This window comes from Diabrotica undecimpunctata, chromosome 9, assembly GCF_040954645.1.
Source record: "Diabrotica undecimpunctata isolate CICGRU chromosome 9, icDiaUnde3, whole genome shotgun sequence".
Taxonomy (NCBI): Eukaryota; Metazoa; Arthropoda; class Insecta; order Coleoptera; family Chrysomelidae; genus Diabrotica; species Diabrotica undecimpunctata.
This window is the reverse complement of record NC_092811.1, coordinates 58329764-58349446: the sequence shown is the minus strand read 5'-3', so window position 1 is coordinate 58349446 and position 19683 is coordinate 58329764. Positions and strand designations below refer to the sequence as shown.

At 34.3% G+C, this 19683-nt stretch overlaps 1 protein-coding gene across 1 annotated transcript; it reads right to left on the bottom strand.

Moving 5' to 3' along the window:
• Positions 1-3710: 3710 nt before the first annotated feature.
• Positions 3711-4950, bottom strand: LOC140450877 (uncharacterized). Its single transcript, XM_072544559.1, has 4 exons — positions 4548-4950; positions 4264-4443; positions 4056-4208; positions 3711-3907 (listed from the first exon to the last, which is right to left on the bottom strand). Exons 1-4 carry the CDS (start codon positions 4873-4875, stop codon positions 3711-3713), a joined length of 858 nt encoding a protein of 285 aa, XP_072400660.1. The 5' UTR covers positions 4876-4950.
• Positions 4951-19683: the final 14733 nt, after the last annotated feature.

The following is a 19683-nucleotide window of genomic DNA, read 5'->3' as shown; positions in this document are numbered from 1 at the left end:
AATATCATTATTAAATATTTTTAATGACATTTGGAATGATACGTCACAAATTCCAGACAGCTGGAAGGAATATATTCTAATACCTATTAAAAAACCTGGTAAGCCAGAAAATTGCAGTAGATCATATAGACCAATATCCTTAGCCTCTTGCTTCCTAAAGACGTTAGAAAGGTTAATAAAAAATAGAATTGAACATTGGTTAGAGCAAGAACATATTCTCCCAAAATCTCAGTATGGATTTCGAAAATCAAAATCAACCCAAGATGCCATAACTGCCTTAGTCTCATCCATACTAATAAACTTTACTGATAATATGTATACTATGGCTGCTTTTCTTGATGTCTCCTCTGCATTCGATACCGTTAACTTGGACATTATGCATAAAAAGCTATTAGACATCGGCTTCCCCATCACCATAGCTAGTTTTCTGAGGACATTGTACACTAATAGATCAACTTTTTTAAAAATCAACCATTCCATCTCTCCACCACGTCTTACGAATATAGGACTTCCACAGGGTAGCATATTAAGCCCAATACTATTTATTTTATATAATATGGATATAGAAAATTGTATTAATAGCCCAACAAAAATTATTCAATATGCTGATGATGTAGTAGTTTACACAGCCCACAAATCATTGGATATATGTAAAAATAATTTTGATCTCTCAATTAAAGCTGTTCTTAATCACTATGAAAATATTGGTTTAGATATATCAGAATCTAAAACTGAAATTTGTATTTTCTCTAGAAAACATCAAATTCCACAAGGGCATCTGGAAGTAGGTCAAATTCAGTTCCCTATTAAAAATTGTATAAAATATCTCGGTACTTATTTAGACAGAAAACTCCTATGGAAGGATCAAATTCATCATGTCATAAAAAAGTCTGAAAATGCAATGAACATTCTAAGAGCCTTTTGTAGAACTAACTGGGGCGCTGATCCAAATGTAGCACTTTTATTTTACCGTACTATGATTCGTCCCATTTTCGATTACAGTTGTCATTTATATGGAACTGCCGCAAACACACATTTAAATAAATTAGAAATACAAAAAAATAAATGCCTTCGGCTTTGTCTTGGATATTTGAATTCTACACCTGTTAATATAATGGAAGTTGAGGCGATAGAACCACCTCTGAAATTTCGACGGGAGTTTTTAAGTGATAAATTCATTACTAGAGCCATAGGGAAAAATACTAACTATCTACAGGATATTCATATTTTATCAATTTTAGATCTAACTCATAAATATTGGACAAAGAAAAAATGTTCTCTTCTGGTAAATAGTTACCTGAGGATATCTCAATACCGACATACTTTCTATACGTATGAAAATCAAGTTTCACCTATGTATTCCCATATATTAGAAGAGCTTTTTTCAAAACACATTAATACCTATTTTATGGACAGTAATTTAGATCCAGTCGCTTTTCAATCATTTACACGGCATAAATGGCCAAACTATCAGTTTTACTTTACAGACGGATCTAAAGTACAAAACAAAGTAGGATGTGCATTAATTAATGTTCAAAGCGGATTTAAAAAATTATTGAAATTGCCAGCTGAATCATCGATATACACTGCTGAAATGACAGCGATTCTTCTTGCATTAAGGCATATACATAGTAACGAACCCTACAGCTGCATAATATTTACAGACAGTAAGAGTGTCGTCGACAGACTAACAAACGTACATAGGTCCAAACAACTAAATCATATAGAACTAGAAATTATGACTATTTACAATAAAATTACAAATTTAGGGAAAAGCATTATTATATCATGGATAAAGGGACACGCGGGCATTAAGGGCAATGAAATAGCAGATAGCCTAGCCAAATCTGCCCTAGACATAGGCGAAGAAGCTCCCTTGAACTTACTCCCCTTTTCAGACATTGATATAATTAGTAAACAGCATCAAAAAGAAAAATGGCAAACATATTATCGAAACACGAGAACTGGAAATAATTACAAACAAATGCAGCCTGAAATACCCATAAAAAGATGGTTTCATACTCTATCAAATCGCCATTTCATAAGGGTTATAAACAGATTAAGATCTAATCATGCTCTTACCCCCCTTCATATGTACAAGTTGGGTCTCGCGGAGTCACCTAATTGCAAGTGTGGAAAAGAAGGTAACTTATTACATATTTTTCTTGAATGTTCCCACGAATCAGTAAACATAAACAAATTTTATGATAATCTTATTATATTAAAAATTCCACTTCCCGTCTACCTGAACAATTTGATTTTCTCTAGAGATATCAATATATTAAAAATGATTTACGAACATATCAAAAACTGTAAATATAAATTGTAGCTTAAAACTAACTTATATTTAAGTAAACATTGTATTATAGAAAAAAAAAAAAAAAAAAAAAAAAAAAAAAAAATTAAAAAAAAAAAAAAAGTCATAAAGAAATATAAAAAAAAAAATAAAAAAAAAAAAAAAAAAGATGTAAACCTCCGAGATGTTGAATCGGGTTATGTCTTAGCGCAGGAAAAAAAAAAAAAAAAAAAAAAAAAAAAAAAAATTAAAAAAGAAAAAAAAAAAAAAAGAATTATTACTAATTACTAATTACTAATTATTAATTGTTAATTGCTAATTATTACTAATTGCACGTTAGATTGTACGGATGATTATATGTTTATTCCTCTAATTGTAAAAAATTCCTCTGATTGTAAAAATTGTTTGTCTTTAAATTTGTCTGGCTAATTGGCTCGGCCAAGGCCATCAAACTGAATAAAAAAAAAAAAAAAAAAAAATTACAGATTCAGTAAATTTTGGATTGCGTAACAAAAAATTTTCTAATGCTGTAGAAATTCCTAGGTGACAATAGTTTCCTTTATTCAAAGGGCGCATTAAAGTTTTGGTTGGAGTTTTGAGTAAGGTTCGACAATCTAGAGGTAGTTCAGGATGATACTTTGACAAAACATGCAGTAAGTATGTAACACTATTATGTGGTAGACTGCCTGACCTTATTACCCAATTTCTTAATTCCTGGCATATTCCTAATTTATTAGAATATTGGGAATTTTCTGGTACAAATTCAAATACAGTCGTGTCATGTTTACATGGAACTAGAGTATTTAATTGAAGAGTTTCATTTAGCAAACAATCATTTGAATTTAAAATATTAGGAGTGCCTAAAGAATTATGACTGGTTTCACAGCCAACACTTACATCTGTATTTAAATTATCAGTATCATTTTTTACATTAGCATTTTCATAGTTTACCTTAGTTAGCAGTTTTTCACTATTTAAGTCCTTACAAATTATTTCCCTACGTTTCTTTAGCCTCCTATAAAATTGTCTTTTGCCTACAACAGCTTTATATGGCATCATCAGTTCTATTCAATTTGATCTGTTCCAACTTGTAGTGCTTAGGAGCCCGTTTTAACCAAGTTTTCATACAGTCTTCTATACTTCTGGTAGTTGAACCTGGTATGGCTAGTTTTACAGAATCTGTAAAAATTATTACATGAAATATATGTAATCACATACATTTATTTAGTCACCCTTACCAACGATCACTTTTTTAAGTATATTGTTGTTAAAGGCCTTTTTATTATTTCTTGATCCCAAAAAGCTCATATTTTTAGCTACTTTATAAGCCAAACAACATCTTAATGCTGAATTGGTAGCAGATACTACACTATTTTTATCTAATGTGCCCAGATACTTATCTAAATAAAATAGTTTAGATAGATAGATAGATAGATAGAAAATTTTCCAAAATTTGGAAGTCTTCAAAAGTGTAAATTGGTAAAATTACAGGAACATTGGGCTTTAAAACGGAAGACTGTTCAATCAGTGGTCTATTTTTCAAAAGAGACAAGATTTCCTTATTTTGTTCAATTATCAGCGCTAAATGTGACACCAGCTTAGTCTGAAAACCTGTAAAAAGATAGATATATTGAGCAATCAATAAATGGCCATCTTCAACAATTAACCCTGAACTACCGAAGTGGACTAAAGTTCCATAAACACTTCAGCAAATACAAGGTTATATACTGCAAATAGTACCTAATTAACATCTACTTACTACTTTGAGACTCTGCATTGCTTTCAAGGTTTCTTTCAACATTTACTGAAGTGACTGGGGTATCACAAGACGTTCCTGTATTACACAATGTACCATAACTAATACACGAACTTGTGGAGCTTCTTGGGGTGTGTGAAGAGGTATCCTGAACAGCTGAAAACATAAAGCCTTTATAACTTATAACCATAAACAATATGTAACTATTTACCTTTACAAATTTTCGGTGGTCGTGGTAATGAATCCTCTTCAGATTCAGTGTCACTATAAATGAACCGGCGTGGTTTGATTCTCTGTCTTTTCTTCTCTGAATTTACCTCATCGACTTCTGACTGTAGATCTGATGTAACTTCAGCTACTTTTGCCTTGACCTGAGCTTCTTCAAAGCTATCTTCAGAATATTTTATAAAAATTAGCAAATCCCAACAGATAAATTAATTTGAAACAAGGTTTTTATTTTTTTTTTTTTCAAAATAATTATACTTGTATACATACCATAGTATCTAAAAATACGTTTCACCGTAAATAACTGCCAATCTTCTGTGCAACTATCCCCTTTCTTTACTGCTTTATCGTAAAGCGCTTGAGTTTTATAAGGAGGCCAATATACTTCCTTTTTTCTTGGAGTGAGCCAGTTCTGGTGCACCACAGCAACAGAACCTCCCTCTTTCTCATCAAACTCTATTAATACGAAAGACATATAACTATGTACATATATAAGCCTAAAATAAAACGAGGGAAAATTTCGTTTCACGTTTTGGGAAAAGCTGATTTTAGAGGTTATAATCAGAGACAAGTCATCTGTTGTCTCTGTTATAATCATTCTTCTTCGTTAGGACTAGGAGGGAAGGCTTGGAAGTACGTCATCACCGCGCGCGATTTGAAAATTAGACTCAACAAAGGCTCAACATAAATTATATTAGGTCCTGTCATATTTTTAAATAAAAAAAATAGCTTCTAAGTAGTAGTAGGATTGAAATAGGTAGGCTAAATGTTTTTAAAAGCGAGATCAAAAACTTTTTGTTAATATTGGTATTATTTACGTTACTTTTACGTGAAATACACCTAATTTTTCGACGTCCATAAAACACAGTGAGGAAAATTCAAGCAATACGTATCTAACCAACACGGTTCTAAAGTTTTGTTTTCTAAAATATTCCTCAAAATTTAACTGAAGGAAGTTATTTCGCTTTCGTGATTTTTACGTGAAATAAACGTAGCTTTGCAATGTAACCGACATTCACAACTATTATAAAAAACATGTACTATATTTTGCAATAAGATCTTATATTTATTCTAATGTCAAACATGTATAAAAGAAGCAGTAATATATAGGTGAATGATTTGGCACTGAAATACGTTTTTTTTTTCGTCTTAAATCACCGAGTTACGTATTCGTTGAAATTCGCCGTAAATTTAACGTAATCATCACGTAACTGGGCTCAAGTCTGTTTGCTGGGTTAATTGTAACTAAAAATTAATAAAATTTTATACTAGTACAGTGGGTCATACAACACAAAATTTTGGGACAAAAACCCCCATGATCCACAAAAATAAAATCAAAATGTGTGTTTTTTAAATCTATGTCTAAGTAATCAAAAGATGACACATCAAAAAATCGAAATCACCATTATTTGACACTTATTATTAACCAAAGGATGACACCGAAAAATCAAATCATCATTAGTTGACACTTATCTGTTAATACTAATAGTTAACATATGAGTATACCTTAAAATAAAATAAACATCGAATAAACCGAATTAAAAGTGTACCATATCTTTTACTATACTACTCATCAACATCTAAAGATTTTGCAAATTTATACTTAATTCTATCACCCATAATAATCATCTCTGGTACGTCAAGAACCGTTATGATTTGTGAAATACTTATGACACTAATATCTTGATCGTTTTGTTTAAACAAGGTTTTAGACTGGTCACATGCTTTCATCGCCATAACTTCAATATGTAACCATCCGCACTTGTATTCTGGTACTCCTCTCGCTCTACACACTCAATTTCTTTATCATCATGATCATCATTAAATTCATCAGATATATCGTCCATACTATTTCCAGACTCTAACCATTCTTCTTCAGTACTTGAGCTATAATCAGTCTTAGATTTTTTATTCAAAATTTTTTGGTTCTTTGTTAATTTTTCAATAAGTTTAAGTTTTCGTGCTTCAGTCTCCTTTTTTTTCTTTTCTCTTTCCTCAGTTCGTCTCTTTTTCTCTTCTTCTAATTCAATCTTTTTTCTCTCTTTGCTCTCATGGTATTTTTGCCACGCATGAGACGATATAACAGAGGGGACTTTTTCTTTCTTCCGTTTTTTTTTTGAATTTACTTTAGGCGTTGGCCAAAATTGAGCCCTTTTAAAGGGACTAGGTATTAACATGTCAAATAATTTATTTGATGGGCTTTCTAGTGTTTATTGTGTTGATGTTTGTGGCAATGTCTCTGAACTTATACTCAGACCTTTCTGAAGGTCTTGTGAGCTATTTTTTTCCGGTGTTATATGTTGAGTTTGAGGGGTTGAAGATAAATATTGTGTTGATGTAGACTGGAGATTTTGTGAATCATTTTTATTGGGAGTCGTAAAGACTTCTAATGTATTATTAAGATCGTCGTTATGGTATATGGTTATAGTATGACAATGGAGATATCATTTCGGAAATTCTGGTTTGTTCTAGCATTGGGTTATTTAACTTAGTTGAATCCGCAGGTTGTGGCGGGTTTCTTTGTTCTCTTTTAACAATTCTTTAATTTTTTTGTAAAATTTAAATAAACTGATGTCTTCAGTGGCGCCTCTCCATTCATTACAATCTGTAAACTGTGAAATTTTTTCTTTTTCAATAAAGTTGTCTGAGAATTTTAGTCCTGTCTCTAGTTCCTTGATTTTTGCCGTTGTTTGTACTTCTTTCAGTTCTTCAGTTCGTTCCCTTGATATACAACACACTTCATCGGGATTCCGTGGTAAGAGGCCACACTTACGAAAACCATTTTTGAATATATCAGGTGATAATGTTTGTTCTAATACTTTTTTCAACAATGGACAAAAATGTACTTTGCGCACAACAGGATTATCAATTTTGTCCAAACGCCAAGTGTGAACTGCAGTTTTCCAGGCACCCTTGAAACTTTTGAACACAGCAACATCCATGGGCTGCAGTAAATGTGTGGCATTAGGAAAAAGAGCTACTAATATAATGCCATTATCTGAGCAAAATTTGCTGAGATGAAAAGAAAGATGTGACGTATGGCCATCTATGAAAAATATGACTAGTCTTTGAACATTATTATCATCTAGCCATTTATTAAAGATAATACATATATATTCGTAAAAGGTTTACATCGTCATCCATCCATTTTCAGAACGCCCAATACCCCAATATTGGTAATGGGTAAAATTACCAATGTCTTGGTAATTTTTATCCCTTAAGTAGGTGTTGACTTCTTCAAACCAATTTTTCAATTGAGGTGTTGTGATTTTTTTCAGCCTGAGGATAAAAACATAAACAACAGAACCACTAGTTGACATCAAGTGCTCCCTAATAGTTGACGCCCTGTCTACTATTGGATGGAGTGCTTTAACACATTCACGACGGGTAGTATTTCCACTGAAACTGTTAAAATGCGATTCGGGCCACGGGCGTCCTGTATCAAGATTTTATTCATACACGATTCGGGTCTCCGGCGTCCCGAATAGTGCCGTTTTTTAAACGTTGTTTTTTCCATATAAAAAAATATTCTTAAAATTCTAATATGTGAAATAAATGTCGAGAAATATGTTTTAAATACAAGGTTTTATCAGGAACTAAATATAATAAAAAATAAGACTGATTTTTAAAAGAAAAAATCTATTTTATTGCATTAAAAAATAAATATGCATTAAAAATTAATTTACATGGTTTTCGTTGAAACAAGGTAAACAGTATCATGGCTGACCTGTACAATCAGCACAATAGCTGATTACTTTTCTAACTTTCTTATCTGCTTCTCGACTTAAAAGTGATTTCCGTAACATTGTGTAACATCCTACACACTTTTTCCTTGGTTTGCGTCCTTTACCCTCCGGTTTTACAAATGTATGGATTTTTTGTTTTGGTGTTTTATTTATTGTATCTCCAGTATCCGTAGTAACTAGTGACCGAGCTAATTGCCTTCTAAATTGCATCATAGACAACTTTTTTCCTGTGGCTAACTGAAAAACGACCCATGCATTTACAACACACGTTCCAAAAAGCAACTCGAAACAAAGCTTTCGATACCATTTTAGTGGTTTCATCAAAACCGTAAAATAGGCGGACATTTGATCACTTATATCCACACCTTTTTTAGCTTTATTGTAATCAATAATACATTTTGGTTTTTTTATTTCATTACCTTTTCTATCTTTTTTACCAGTTTCTACAAGGATCGCTTCATGTGTGACATCAGAGGTGATCATCAAAACTGGTCTCTTATCTATCCACTTTATTATTCTTAAATTCCCACTTTCTTCTCCATACACCTCAGATTTCTTCATCTTTCTTTCAAAAGATTTTGGAATCCCTTTTCTATTAGATCGAAGTGTTCCACAATATTTGATATTTCTTAGATACAATTCCTTCACTAAAGAAATGCTGGAATAGAAATTATCAGCGTATAAGGTTCTGCCCTCCTTCTGGTCTAAACTTAAAATTAATTTTAGTACAATGCCTTCTGAATGATTGTTACTGCTAATATTAACCGTATCGTAGTTTTTACCTGCATAAACTATCATATTGTGCGTATACCCATCTACTGTACATAATTTGTATAGTTTGATGCCATATTTATGTGTTTTATTCGGAATGTACTGTTTGAATAACAATCTGCCTCTCCAAGGAATCATGCTTTCATCTATTATAATCTCTTGGCCAGGTGTCAAGACAGATTTAAAGTTTTCCAGCAGTATATCAAGCAATGTTTTTACTTTGCAGAGCCTATTTTCACTAGCAACGGTGTTATCGGAAAAATGTAGATATTTGAGCAATGTTAAAAATCTATCACGGGGCATGATGGAACTTACAAATGCATTATTAAACATTTCGTCTTTACTCCAATAAGCACTAAGTGTCGGCAAAGGAACTGAGCCCATTGTTAAAATTATTGCAAAAAATGATAAAATTTCATTTTTATCGGTATTACTCCATTCAACTCTTTTCTTACTTTTCTTGGAAATATCTAATTTTTGGATAGCATACATATTAGTTTCTCTAATAATCAGTTCCAAAACATCGTCGGTTAAAAAAAGCCTGTAATCATCTAGCGGTTCTTTGATATTTTCCATATTAACATTTAACTTTTGTGTACAATTTGTTACAAACGGGTCGAGTTTCGGAAAAATTTGTCCCCATAGGTCACATTGTTGACTTTGAATGTTAGTGACATTTTGGTCAGAGTATTGATTATCTTGATCCCCTGCATCGGAAGCAGAAAATAAATCTGATTCTGCTTCAGAAATTGACTCTTCTTCAGAAGACGGCATGTAGTTTGTATCTATTATAGAATCGTCACTAGAAAATGGTCATCATTCATCATCATTGTCACTTGATACTTCGATATCAGTTCTTTCACACATAGTAGTATTCTCAGAGGGGTCATATTCAATTTCTTCTTCTAACACATCTTCCCTAATATAATTGTCTTGATTTACTGTTTTTTCATGAGTAAGTCTTGTAACCATTCCAAAATAATTTCCATTTTGCTCTTGTAATGGATTATTACCAGATTCTTCCGAAAAAACGGAACATGCAGGTGACTCGTCATAATCTACTAGTTTCTGTAAAATGACTTTTGGTTCAGAAGATTGGTTTTTTTGTCAGTTTCGAGAGCTAGTTTTAATATATTGGTCGCTCTTTTGTCCATTTTTGAAACACTGGAACAAATATCATATTTGTATAAAAGGCACAGTGCAATGAAATAAACAATTAAAAGTTTATTTTACAATCCAAAGCATCTTCACACACAGATATCTATATTTGATATAGATTCTACCTTGTGTCTTACGAATAGAATCATATAGTATTCAATTATGAAACAATGGAAAAATATCTGTGTCTAAAATGGTTTAGATTGCAAAATAAACCAAAACTTTACAGTAATTTTAATGTGTTTTTGTTAAAATATTAGTGTAGTTTTGTCTAAAAACTATAAATAAATCGATAGGTACTAATAGCTTACTTTCAAAGGTTAATATAATACTGCAAGTTTGACACAAAACTTAAAAAGATCGGAAGACCTCCGCGGTACGTACCGTGTTACGATCAAAATTATTATTATATTACGGCTAGGGTCGCCCGGGTCACGAACTTCATTTCGGTTACTATGAGATTTGCCGCGAAATTCTACACAAGGCGCTCTTTGAACTATCGACATCGGTTGACTAATAGTGGAAATACGCATTTCGAATATTAGGAATGTCAAGAAAGATTTCTACAAAAATTTTAGATCATTACCTGTACAGGACCTCGGGGTCCCGAACCGCCGTGAAGGCGTTAAAATGTGTGAAATTTTTACAGAATAATTTTTTTGCAGTGTGTTGATAATTGTACACACCTGAACTTAGAAATGAATTTTGTTGTAATACCAACAGTAGACATGCATGTCATATTTTAGGTATATTGACTATTTTTGGAACCAATATTAGACACTCAAATCTTTTACAAAAATTTAATTAAGAAAAGATAAAAAATATTCTAATCTTTACAGTATATCAATAGTCGTCACAATAAAATAAAACTGAAACAAAAACGTCGTAATAAAATGATTTAAACATACCTCTGAATTTGCCGGCGTCCTTAACCAAAGTAACAAGAAATGGTAGCAAACGTCTTTACTTTGTCACATGTAAACAAAAACTGAATCTAGTTTGCCATTTTAAGCAGGAAGTTAATTGTATTGTTGCGTCTTCATGACACAGATATGAGTCTCTGTCACAGATATTATTGGTCTAAGAATAAAAACATTCTTATTATAAGAGTTTTTTTTCGAAAATGTCATCCTTTGGTTCACTGTCGGGCATTGGTGCTTTTACCTTAATTTTATCAAGACTTTCCGCCATCGTACTGACTGCACTTTCCATATTCATAGATTTTACTTGACCTTCAGCCAGGTCCATAGACAAGGCTTCATGTACTGCAACATCAATCGTTAAATTATCCATTGATAATAAATTTCTTTTAATGGCTTGTGACCTAATACCACATACAAACTTGTCTCTCCAAGCTTCTTGCAAAAATGCACCAAACTTACAGTGTACTGGCAAACTTTTGAGCTTTTTCACATAAGCTTAATGTCATCTCCTTGTTCTTGAATTGCATTCCAAAACTTATACTTTTCTGCAAGTTGTAACCTTTTCGGACTAAAATGTTAAACTAATTTTGTTTTTAACACATCATAACTCTTAGCACTGGGTAAATCTGTAGTTAAAATGCCCTTAAGAGTTGAGTATCCCTCTCCATCGATCAGTGTTAATAACATAGACACCTTCATTTGTAACAGTTGTTCCATTCTCTCCATGTAACTTACTATATCTCCCACTTTTGGGTCAAAAATGTTCTATATTACCAATTAGATTATTTGCCATGATTTTAGATTTTATTCACTTAAGACTTGTGAAAAATCCCAATATGTTGGTTATTTTAGGTTAGGTGGACACAAGGTGACATCGGTACTTAATCCTTAAACTTTTGATTTCACACTTGAACTTGTGGACTGACTGGCCTACACGTGGATACGTTGACTATTTTTTATCTATGACGTTGACTCGTCGCCAAATAATGTTATGTAGGGGAGAGTGTTCCACAGTGGATCATTTTTTTTTCAAATGACATTTTTTTTAGAAAAATTAGATTTTTGTATAATTTGTTTGTAATATCGCAAATATTAGACAGTACTTGTCATTATAGCAGCGATTGGTTTGAATTACCTAATAATATTACCTATCTTTTATTATTTTTTTATTACCATGTCATTTGTTTTAGTGTGCCCCAAATATGGCGCACACTGAAACTATCGGTGGGGTACAATGAAACACTTTCTAAACAAAAATATGTTTAATGTAAAATATGTAGTGTCATACAAGTTTTACTCACTAGGACCTAAATGAACTTATTAATAGATATATTTTACCGAACGTCATGATTGTTAAAATTTATTTCAAAACTTATGTAGGCATTTTGTCTTGACGTTGAGCCAGAAAGAATCGGTTGAGGTAAAAGCATTTTAATATCTTTTAACCGAACAACTGAAATATCTGGATTTGTAGGAAAGAAGAATTTGCCAGTTACTTTTGCGCTTTTCCTCATAAAGGAAATTTCAAATTCATCTTTTTCCAAAACGTTCAATATTTTCCCAACAAAGTAAATCAAATTCTTGGTCGTAAACTGTACCAAAACGAAGTTATTTTTAGTTGGAGGTCTGGTTAATTCCTCAGTAAGATCTGTAATTGGATCTTCCGGTGTCCAATCGCTTTCACTTGATGATTCCTGCCATTCTTGTTCTTCGTCATCATTATCATCTGTAATTTTTCTTGTCACCTTTTTAACAGCTGTTTGCTTTCTTTTTTGTGTCTTTGGAAATCCTCGAAAGATTTGTGGAGAAACAAAAGAAGATTTATTATTGGTTTTATTTTCTGCTGGCGTTTCATCAGTTCCCTCGATGCCTTGCTGTTTTTCTGTTTCTTGCTCAGGCTGTTGAATAACTGTTGGTTCAGAATGATTTTCTGGTCTATCTGTTACAGCCGACATGAAGAAATCGTCATCTGAAAATATTTCTGGATCACAAGGGAAGATTCCAGTTTTCTTAAATCCTGAACTGATGTTCGTAGGTGTCATTGATCTTTCATGCGCAACTTTAACAAAACTTCCGACATTAAAAATATTTACTGGAATGCCTGGGTGATTAAGAAGCCAACCTTGCATGGCATTGTTATAATGCGCCTTGAACGATGAAAATACTGCTACATCTAAGGGCTGCATTTTGTTTGAGCAGTGTGGAGGTAGTGTCAATATTGTGACCCCATTCGACTTTGCAAGATCCAAGGTTTCCATTGACAAATGGCTCTCGTGATTATCCATGATGAGAAGGCTGGGGTTGTTACAAGAACTAGAAGAATATTTTATAAAATGTTCCATTACTTGCGGAAATAATTCCCTGTTCATCCATCCAGAAGAAGCAGCCAATCCCAACGTACCAGCTGGAGCATCTTGTATCATCATTTCCTTGAAATGAACTCTGGGAAATACCATGGCCGGAGGTAAGGCATAACCACCAGCACAAATGATACTGCAGGTCGTTACAAGAACCCCTCTATCCCCACTAGTACATTGAGAGACCTGTTTCATACCTTTTTTGGCAAGAATTTTAGGAGGAGCATGAACTGTGGTGGTTCCAGTTTCGTCTAAATTAAAGACTCTACTGCCATCACTAAAACAAGACTCACGCTTAAGATTTTTGAAAAAAGTTGAAACATTGTGCCTGTTAAACGCAGTAGAACGGGATAAACTACAAGCTTCTGGTTTTCGACAAATTAATTATGGATGCCTTTTCCTGAAGCCAAAATACCACTCTCTACCTGCCATTTTTTGTTCTTTCCAATTATTAGGGATTTCTTTATTGTTTTTTATTACTGACTCAAACGCAAGCTTGCGGCATTCCAGTGGAGTAAGTCCATAGCACATCTTTGCAGAGGTCAAAATATAGTCAACTAAGGTTTTCTCTTCATCATGTGTAAAAATTAACCTCACATCATATTTGGGACGAAAAACAGTGTCTGAATCGGGGTTCGCTTTAACTTTGCGCACATACCTAAAATAAAAGAAAAACTATTTTTAGAAATGAAAAATAGTGCATCATACAACAGAAAAAGTTACTTAAATGCATCTGATTTCTTGCCTAAACAAAGTAACATAGGCAACACCTTGTAATTCGGCTGCTCGTCTTATAGGCAGATTTTCTTGGACAACGAGATTTTCTTATAATTCTTTTGAATTATTTGTCCTATTGTAACAGTGTCTTCGTCTCTTTCATCAGGGAAAATGAAGTTAGTTGAAGTAGTCTTGCATTTTTTTAAAAAGTTTATGGAATATTCATCTGCCTCTATTTTTTCTATTTGTCCTATAAAATGGTTATATGATTTCTTGGTAGTATATTCAACTATCACAAAATCTTTGATCCTTAAAGTTTCATCCTGAGGAATATTTTGTATATCTTCGAAATCATCCTCCAAATTATTGTCATAGTCATCAACTACTGCCTCTGCAATATCACTTTCGGAAGATGTTTCATCAAAAACCTTCCTTTTTGCATTGTGAGCAACTTTCTTCCGCGCTTGTTTTTCCTTTTCTTTCTGAATTCTCTCCTCCTCACTTCTCGTTTTCTCATCCATAAAAGGTGAACTAGTAAGAATTGTGGTTTTAAGTTTAGGCCGGCCCTTCCTGATATTTTTTCTCTGCTCTGCCTTTGGGTAAGGTTTAACTTGCTCTGGCGAAAGAAATTCATCTGTTTGATTTACACCATGATTACTAGTGGAAGGTTCTGGCTCTGAATAATTTTGTGGCTTTTCATTATTGTCATCGGTCTGTATGTTAGCTTCTAATGGTCTATCTGTAACATAAGAGCTTAGAAAGTCCTCCTCTTTGAAAATTTCAGAATCTACAGGTGATATTCCAGTTTTTCTAAATGACGACAAAATATTAGTAGGGGTAAAAGCTTTTGGTAGTATTTTACCCACAATACCGGCAACATCATAAATAGTAACAGGAACACCTGGATGGTTAATCATCCAATTATGGCTGCAGTGAGGTGGTATTGTTAGTAATACTATACCATTGTCTTTGGAGTATTTCATAATTTTATAATCACAGTGAGCTTCGTGATTGTCCATGATTAATAATATATTTTTTTCTTTACTACATCTTGTAACGTCTACTAAATGTTTAAGAAAATTATCGGTCGTCATCCAACCAGTTTTGAATGCGGCCCTTTGAGATCCAACAGGTGCTCCATTTAACATATGGGATTTAAAAGTTTGACGAGGAAATATAAAATAAGGACAGTAATTTCCATTGGCACAAATCGCTATACACATTGTTACTAACGTACCTCGTTCTGCACTTGTTACTTTTCCCACTTGTTTCAGTCCTTTGGGTGCTATAATTTTTGGTGGTCTGTGCACCGTCGTGATTCCGGTTTCATCGCAGTTGAATATTTCGTTTTTTGAAAATTGATATTTTAACATAACACTTTTTAAATTATCGAAAAATGCCGATACGTAATGAGCATTAAAACTAGTAGCTCTGCTTAGGCTCGTTGCCTCAGGTGTTCTTAATATCAAGTTGCTGCGAATTCTAAATAGCCGCATCCAATCAATACCAGCAGATTTATTTTGCTTCCATGAGATTGGAATTCTTTTATTGTTTGCCACTGCATATTGGTACGCAAACTCACACGTGGCTTTTACAGTGAGTCCATGACAAAGCCTACATGCTTTTATTAAATAATCAGCCAGAAGTTTTTTTTCTTCATCTGAGAATATCTGCGTAAAGCCATGATTCCGATTAAAATTAAAAGATTTTTTTTCATCTTCACTACATCCCTTAAATTTTGAAACCATTCTTTGCAAAAAATATTTCGTAACTGCAAATTTGTCTGCTGCTGCACGTATTGACAATTCTCCAGCTACAACCATCTCACTGGCTTTTTTCATTTTTCTTATATACTCTTCATGATCTTGCTTACTTTTCTGAATGAATTTTAATTGATCCTTTCTACTGTGTTTTGGCATCTGTAAAACGAAACGGGCGTTAAGTTGCTTTACTCTTAAAGAATACAACAAGATTGATTATCTAAATATCTTTTTCGTAAATACTAAATATACCAAGAAACATCAAATTATGTTATGGTACATAGTGGGACACGTCCCTGTATGTGGTATATACTAGTATGTGGTATATACTAGTGTCCCACTAAGTACCATTACATTAAATTTATAAACATTACTATCAGTTTGCATAAATCGTTTTTAGGAAAAATATACTATACCTTTTACACTCTTTCCAGCACCTAACTGTGAAATTTCAGAAACTTTAATAGTCTTCTTACGGAACAATAAGGCATACAAAGGACATAAAAAAGTTACTTTTCGTCTATGGAAACTTAAGCGCAGCCATTACAGTCATATCGCACCTTCAGAACTATAGAGCATTAACTGCAAATAATATCTTTCTGAGATAATGGGAATTTAAAAATATTTTAACACTAAAAAATTTTTTACTCTTAAGATATTAAATGTTAAACCAAAATTTTTGAAAATAAAAATAATCAATTTTAAGGGGCAAGCAAGCAAGCAATTTGATTAAACCCAGCCTATGAGACATGTTCACCCCTAAGAATTACGTTCGGGTGTAACAATTCATTGGAGCGAGGTGTGTTAACTCGTGTATATACATGAGTCACCCCACCGCGCTCCAATGCTCTAGACCATCCCTTTCCCCCCTATAGCACTCTGATGCGCGATAGGGGCACAACTATCAGCCAAATGCTCTTCATGTGGAGGTCCTGGGTAATAGAACCCCAACATGGTTTCCTAACCGAATGCAAAAAACTCAGGACAGCGCATCTCCGTTATATTCCTGTTATCTTACTGTGGCTTATCCGCGAACTAAAATTGCTTACTTGGGCCTCAAGTCTCCGCTCTGAGTCCCGGCTCAGTTCGGCGACTTGGTGCTCAAGGGGTTGGGCCCTACGTGCCCGGGTTTTGGGGTTTTTGTTAATTTTTTTGGTGGCCGAAGCCGGTTTTTGTTAGTATTTTTTGATTTTTTTTGGTGGCCGAGGCCGGTTTTTTGTGTTTTTTTGTGGTTTTTTTTGTAGGTGACCTGTGGACAAAAATCATAATTAGTATATAGTCTACATCATAATAAAGAAAATATATAAATATTATACGATACCACAATATAGACTGTATCCTTTTGTGAGCAGCTGGGCCCACTGTGTACGAGGCGATATGCGATATTCTGGGTGATTTGAGCTACGAACTATCTTCCTTGTGTGAGTGTTTATGATTTTGGAGTTTCTTTTCGCTTTGGGGTTTTGTATGGTTACGTTTCCCTCTGGGGGGGTTTTTTATTTCTCTCTCTGGTTTTCTTTTAGTCGACTATCTGTTGTTTAGGTCTTTTGTGCTTCCATCTGTGGAAAGCGTCATACCTCATTATCTCTCGTAGAATGTGACTGGGGTGGTTCTCTAATTCTGCGAACTTTATCCTGGCCTTTTCTTTCATTGTGTCAGTCACTCTGATTTGCTGTAATTCTCTGAAAAGGAATCTTTCAGCTACGTATCTTGGTACGTTTACCGCTTCTCTTAGGCTTTTGTTGTGTTGTGCCTGTATTTTCTTTTTGGTCGTGTTGCATATATGTCCCCATGCAAGTGACGCGTAGGTCAGTATAGGAAGGACTATACTGTTTATTAATCTTATTTTGGTTTTGATGCGAAGTTTGCTTTTCCTTCCTGCTAGGCCTCTTATTGCGGCTCTTGCCATATTTGCTTTTTGTATTGTGGCTTCTACATGTTTGTTAAAAGTTAATCCTTTATCCATTATTACACCGAGGTATTTTGCTTCGTTTTTCCACTCGATGGGATTGTCTTGCACAGTTACCTGTTCTTCCGGTTGTTCTCGCCTCTTTTTAAAAAGTACGGCTTGCGTCTTGTCTGAGTTTATTGCAATTTTCCACTTTAGACTCCATTCTTCTATGTCGTCTAATGCTGTCTGTATGTCTACATTTCTGTGTTTGGCCGCTATCGCTGTGTCGTCGGCATAGAGACTTAATAGTGTACCTGGTGTTCTAGGTATGTCTGCTGTGTATATCGTGTACAGCAGAGGTGACAGTACCGCTCCCTGTGGTACTCCGGCCTCCGGGTTCCCGAGTTCGGACAGGACCTGTCCTATCCGGACTCTGAAACTACGGTTGCCCAAGTACGAGGAGATTAGTCTTGTCATTGCTCCGCTGTACCCGTATCCTCTCATTTTGTATAGTAGTCCCTTATGCCAGACTCTGTCGAATGCTTTGCTTACATCCAGGAATGCAGCTCCTGTGTATTGTTTATCGTTGAATCCAGCTGCTATGTACTCTGTTAGTCTGAGTACTTGTAGCTCGCTGGAGTGTTCTGATCTGAAGCCGAATTGGGCTTCAGGTATGATGTTCAGTCTGTCTGTTTCAGCTTGGAGTCTGCTGAGTATCACTCTTTCCACTATTTTGCTGATTGCTGGTAGTAAGCTTATTGGCCTGTAGTTTTGTGGGAATGTGTTGTTTTTTCCGTGCTTTGGTAGCATTATGACATGGGCCTCTTTCCATCTATTTGGGAATTTTTTAAACCTTAGCATTGCGTTTATGATGTTTGTTAGGTATACGATGGCTTTCGCTGGTAAGTATTTTAGAGCTCTATTCGTGATCTCTATTTTAAGGGGCTTTAATCCCAAATAATACGTATTAAAAAAATGTTTGATTTTTGGTAGATTTTACAAATAATTCCTTATAGCTCTGAACTGAAATATTAAAATTGCACATAATCAAATCAATGGTAACTTTATTACAGACAAAAAAACAGTATGTAATAAAAATTACAAGCTACACAGAAAATGAAAACGTATCATCAGACAATACAATAATATACTAAGTGACATAGAAATCCGAACACCCAGTTTAAATGATTTTATTTCAATAAAATTTGGTGTAATTTATTTATCTTACTGAAAAAAACAAGTGATAAAGTTTTTAGCCTTATCAGTTGGAAATTCCGGTTTTTATACTTTTTGTTTTTAAATTCACTAACAATCTAAAAATGAATATTTCAGCCGCAGTAAAGATCCAAATTTGGCGTATTGTGGTTCTTGACATCCTTTACGATTACTTACGATGTCTAGAGTAAGGAGACCTATACGATTTCGTCAACTTAGTGAGTTTAATAGGGACCGTATAATGGGACTTCGGGAAGCTGGACTTTCTTTTCGGGAAGTTGCAGTTAGAGTGCAAAGAAGTGTAGACATCGTGGTTAGGTGTTGTCAGGCATGGCTTCAAGAAGGCCGTACGCAAAGAGCGAGGGACACTGGACGCCGCCGTAGAACAACAGACCGTGAAGATCGCCGCCTAAGATTATTGGCCTTAAGAGACCGTTTCTACACTACCAGCTCCATTGCAAATGGATGGTTTGCAGAACACGGAAGACCTATTGGCATGCGACGTGTTTACCGACGAATGAGAAGTTTTGGCCTGTTTTCATACCGACCACACTGGGTCCTCGCTTTAACTCCAGAACACCGCCGTAATCGCCTTCAGTGGTGCAGAGAACAGTCACTCTGGAATCAGGAATGGAACAGTATTGTCTTTAGTGACGAGTTTCGATTTTGTTTAGGCATGCACAATGGTCGAGCGAGGGTTAGAAGGCGACGTGGTGAAAGGAGGAATCCACAGTTTTTTGTTGAAAGACATGTTCATCAAACTGTTGGAGTTATGGTTTGGGGTGCTATAGCTTATGGTTCCAGGTCACCTTTAATCTTCATCAGAGGTAACATGAACGCGCAGCGCTATATTCAAGAAGTTCTAGAA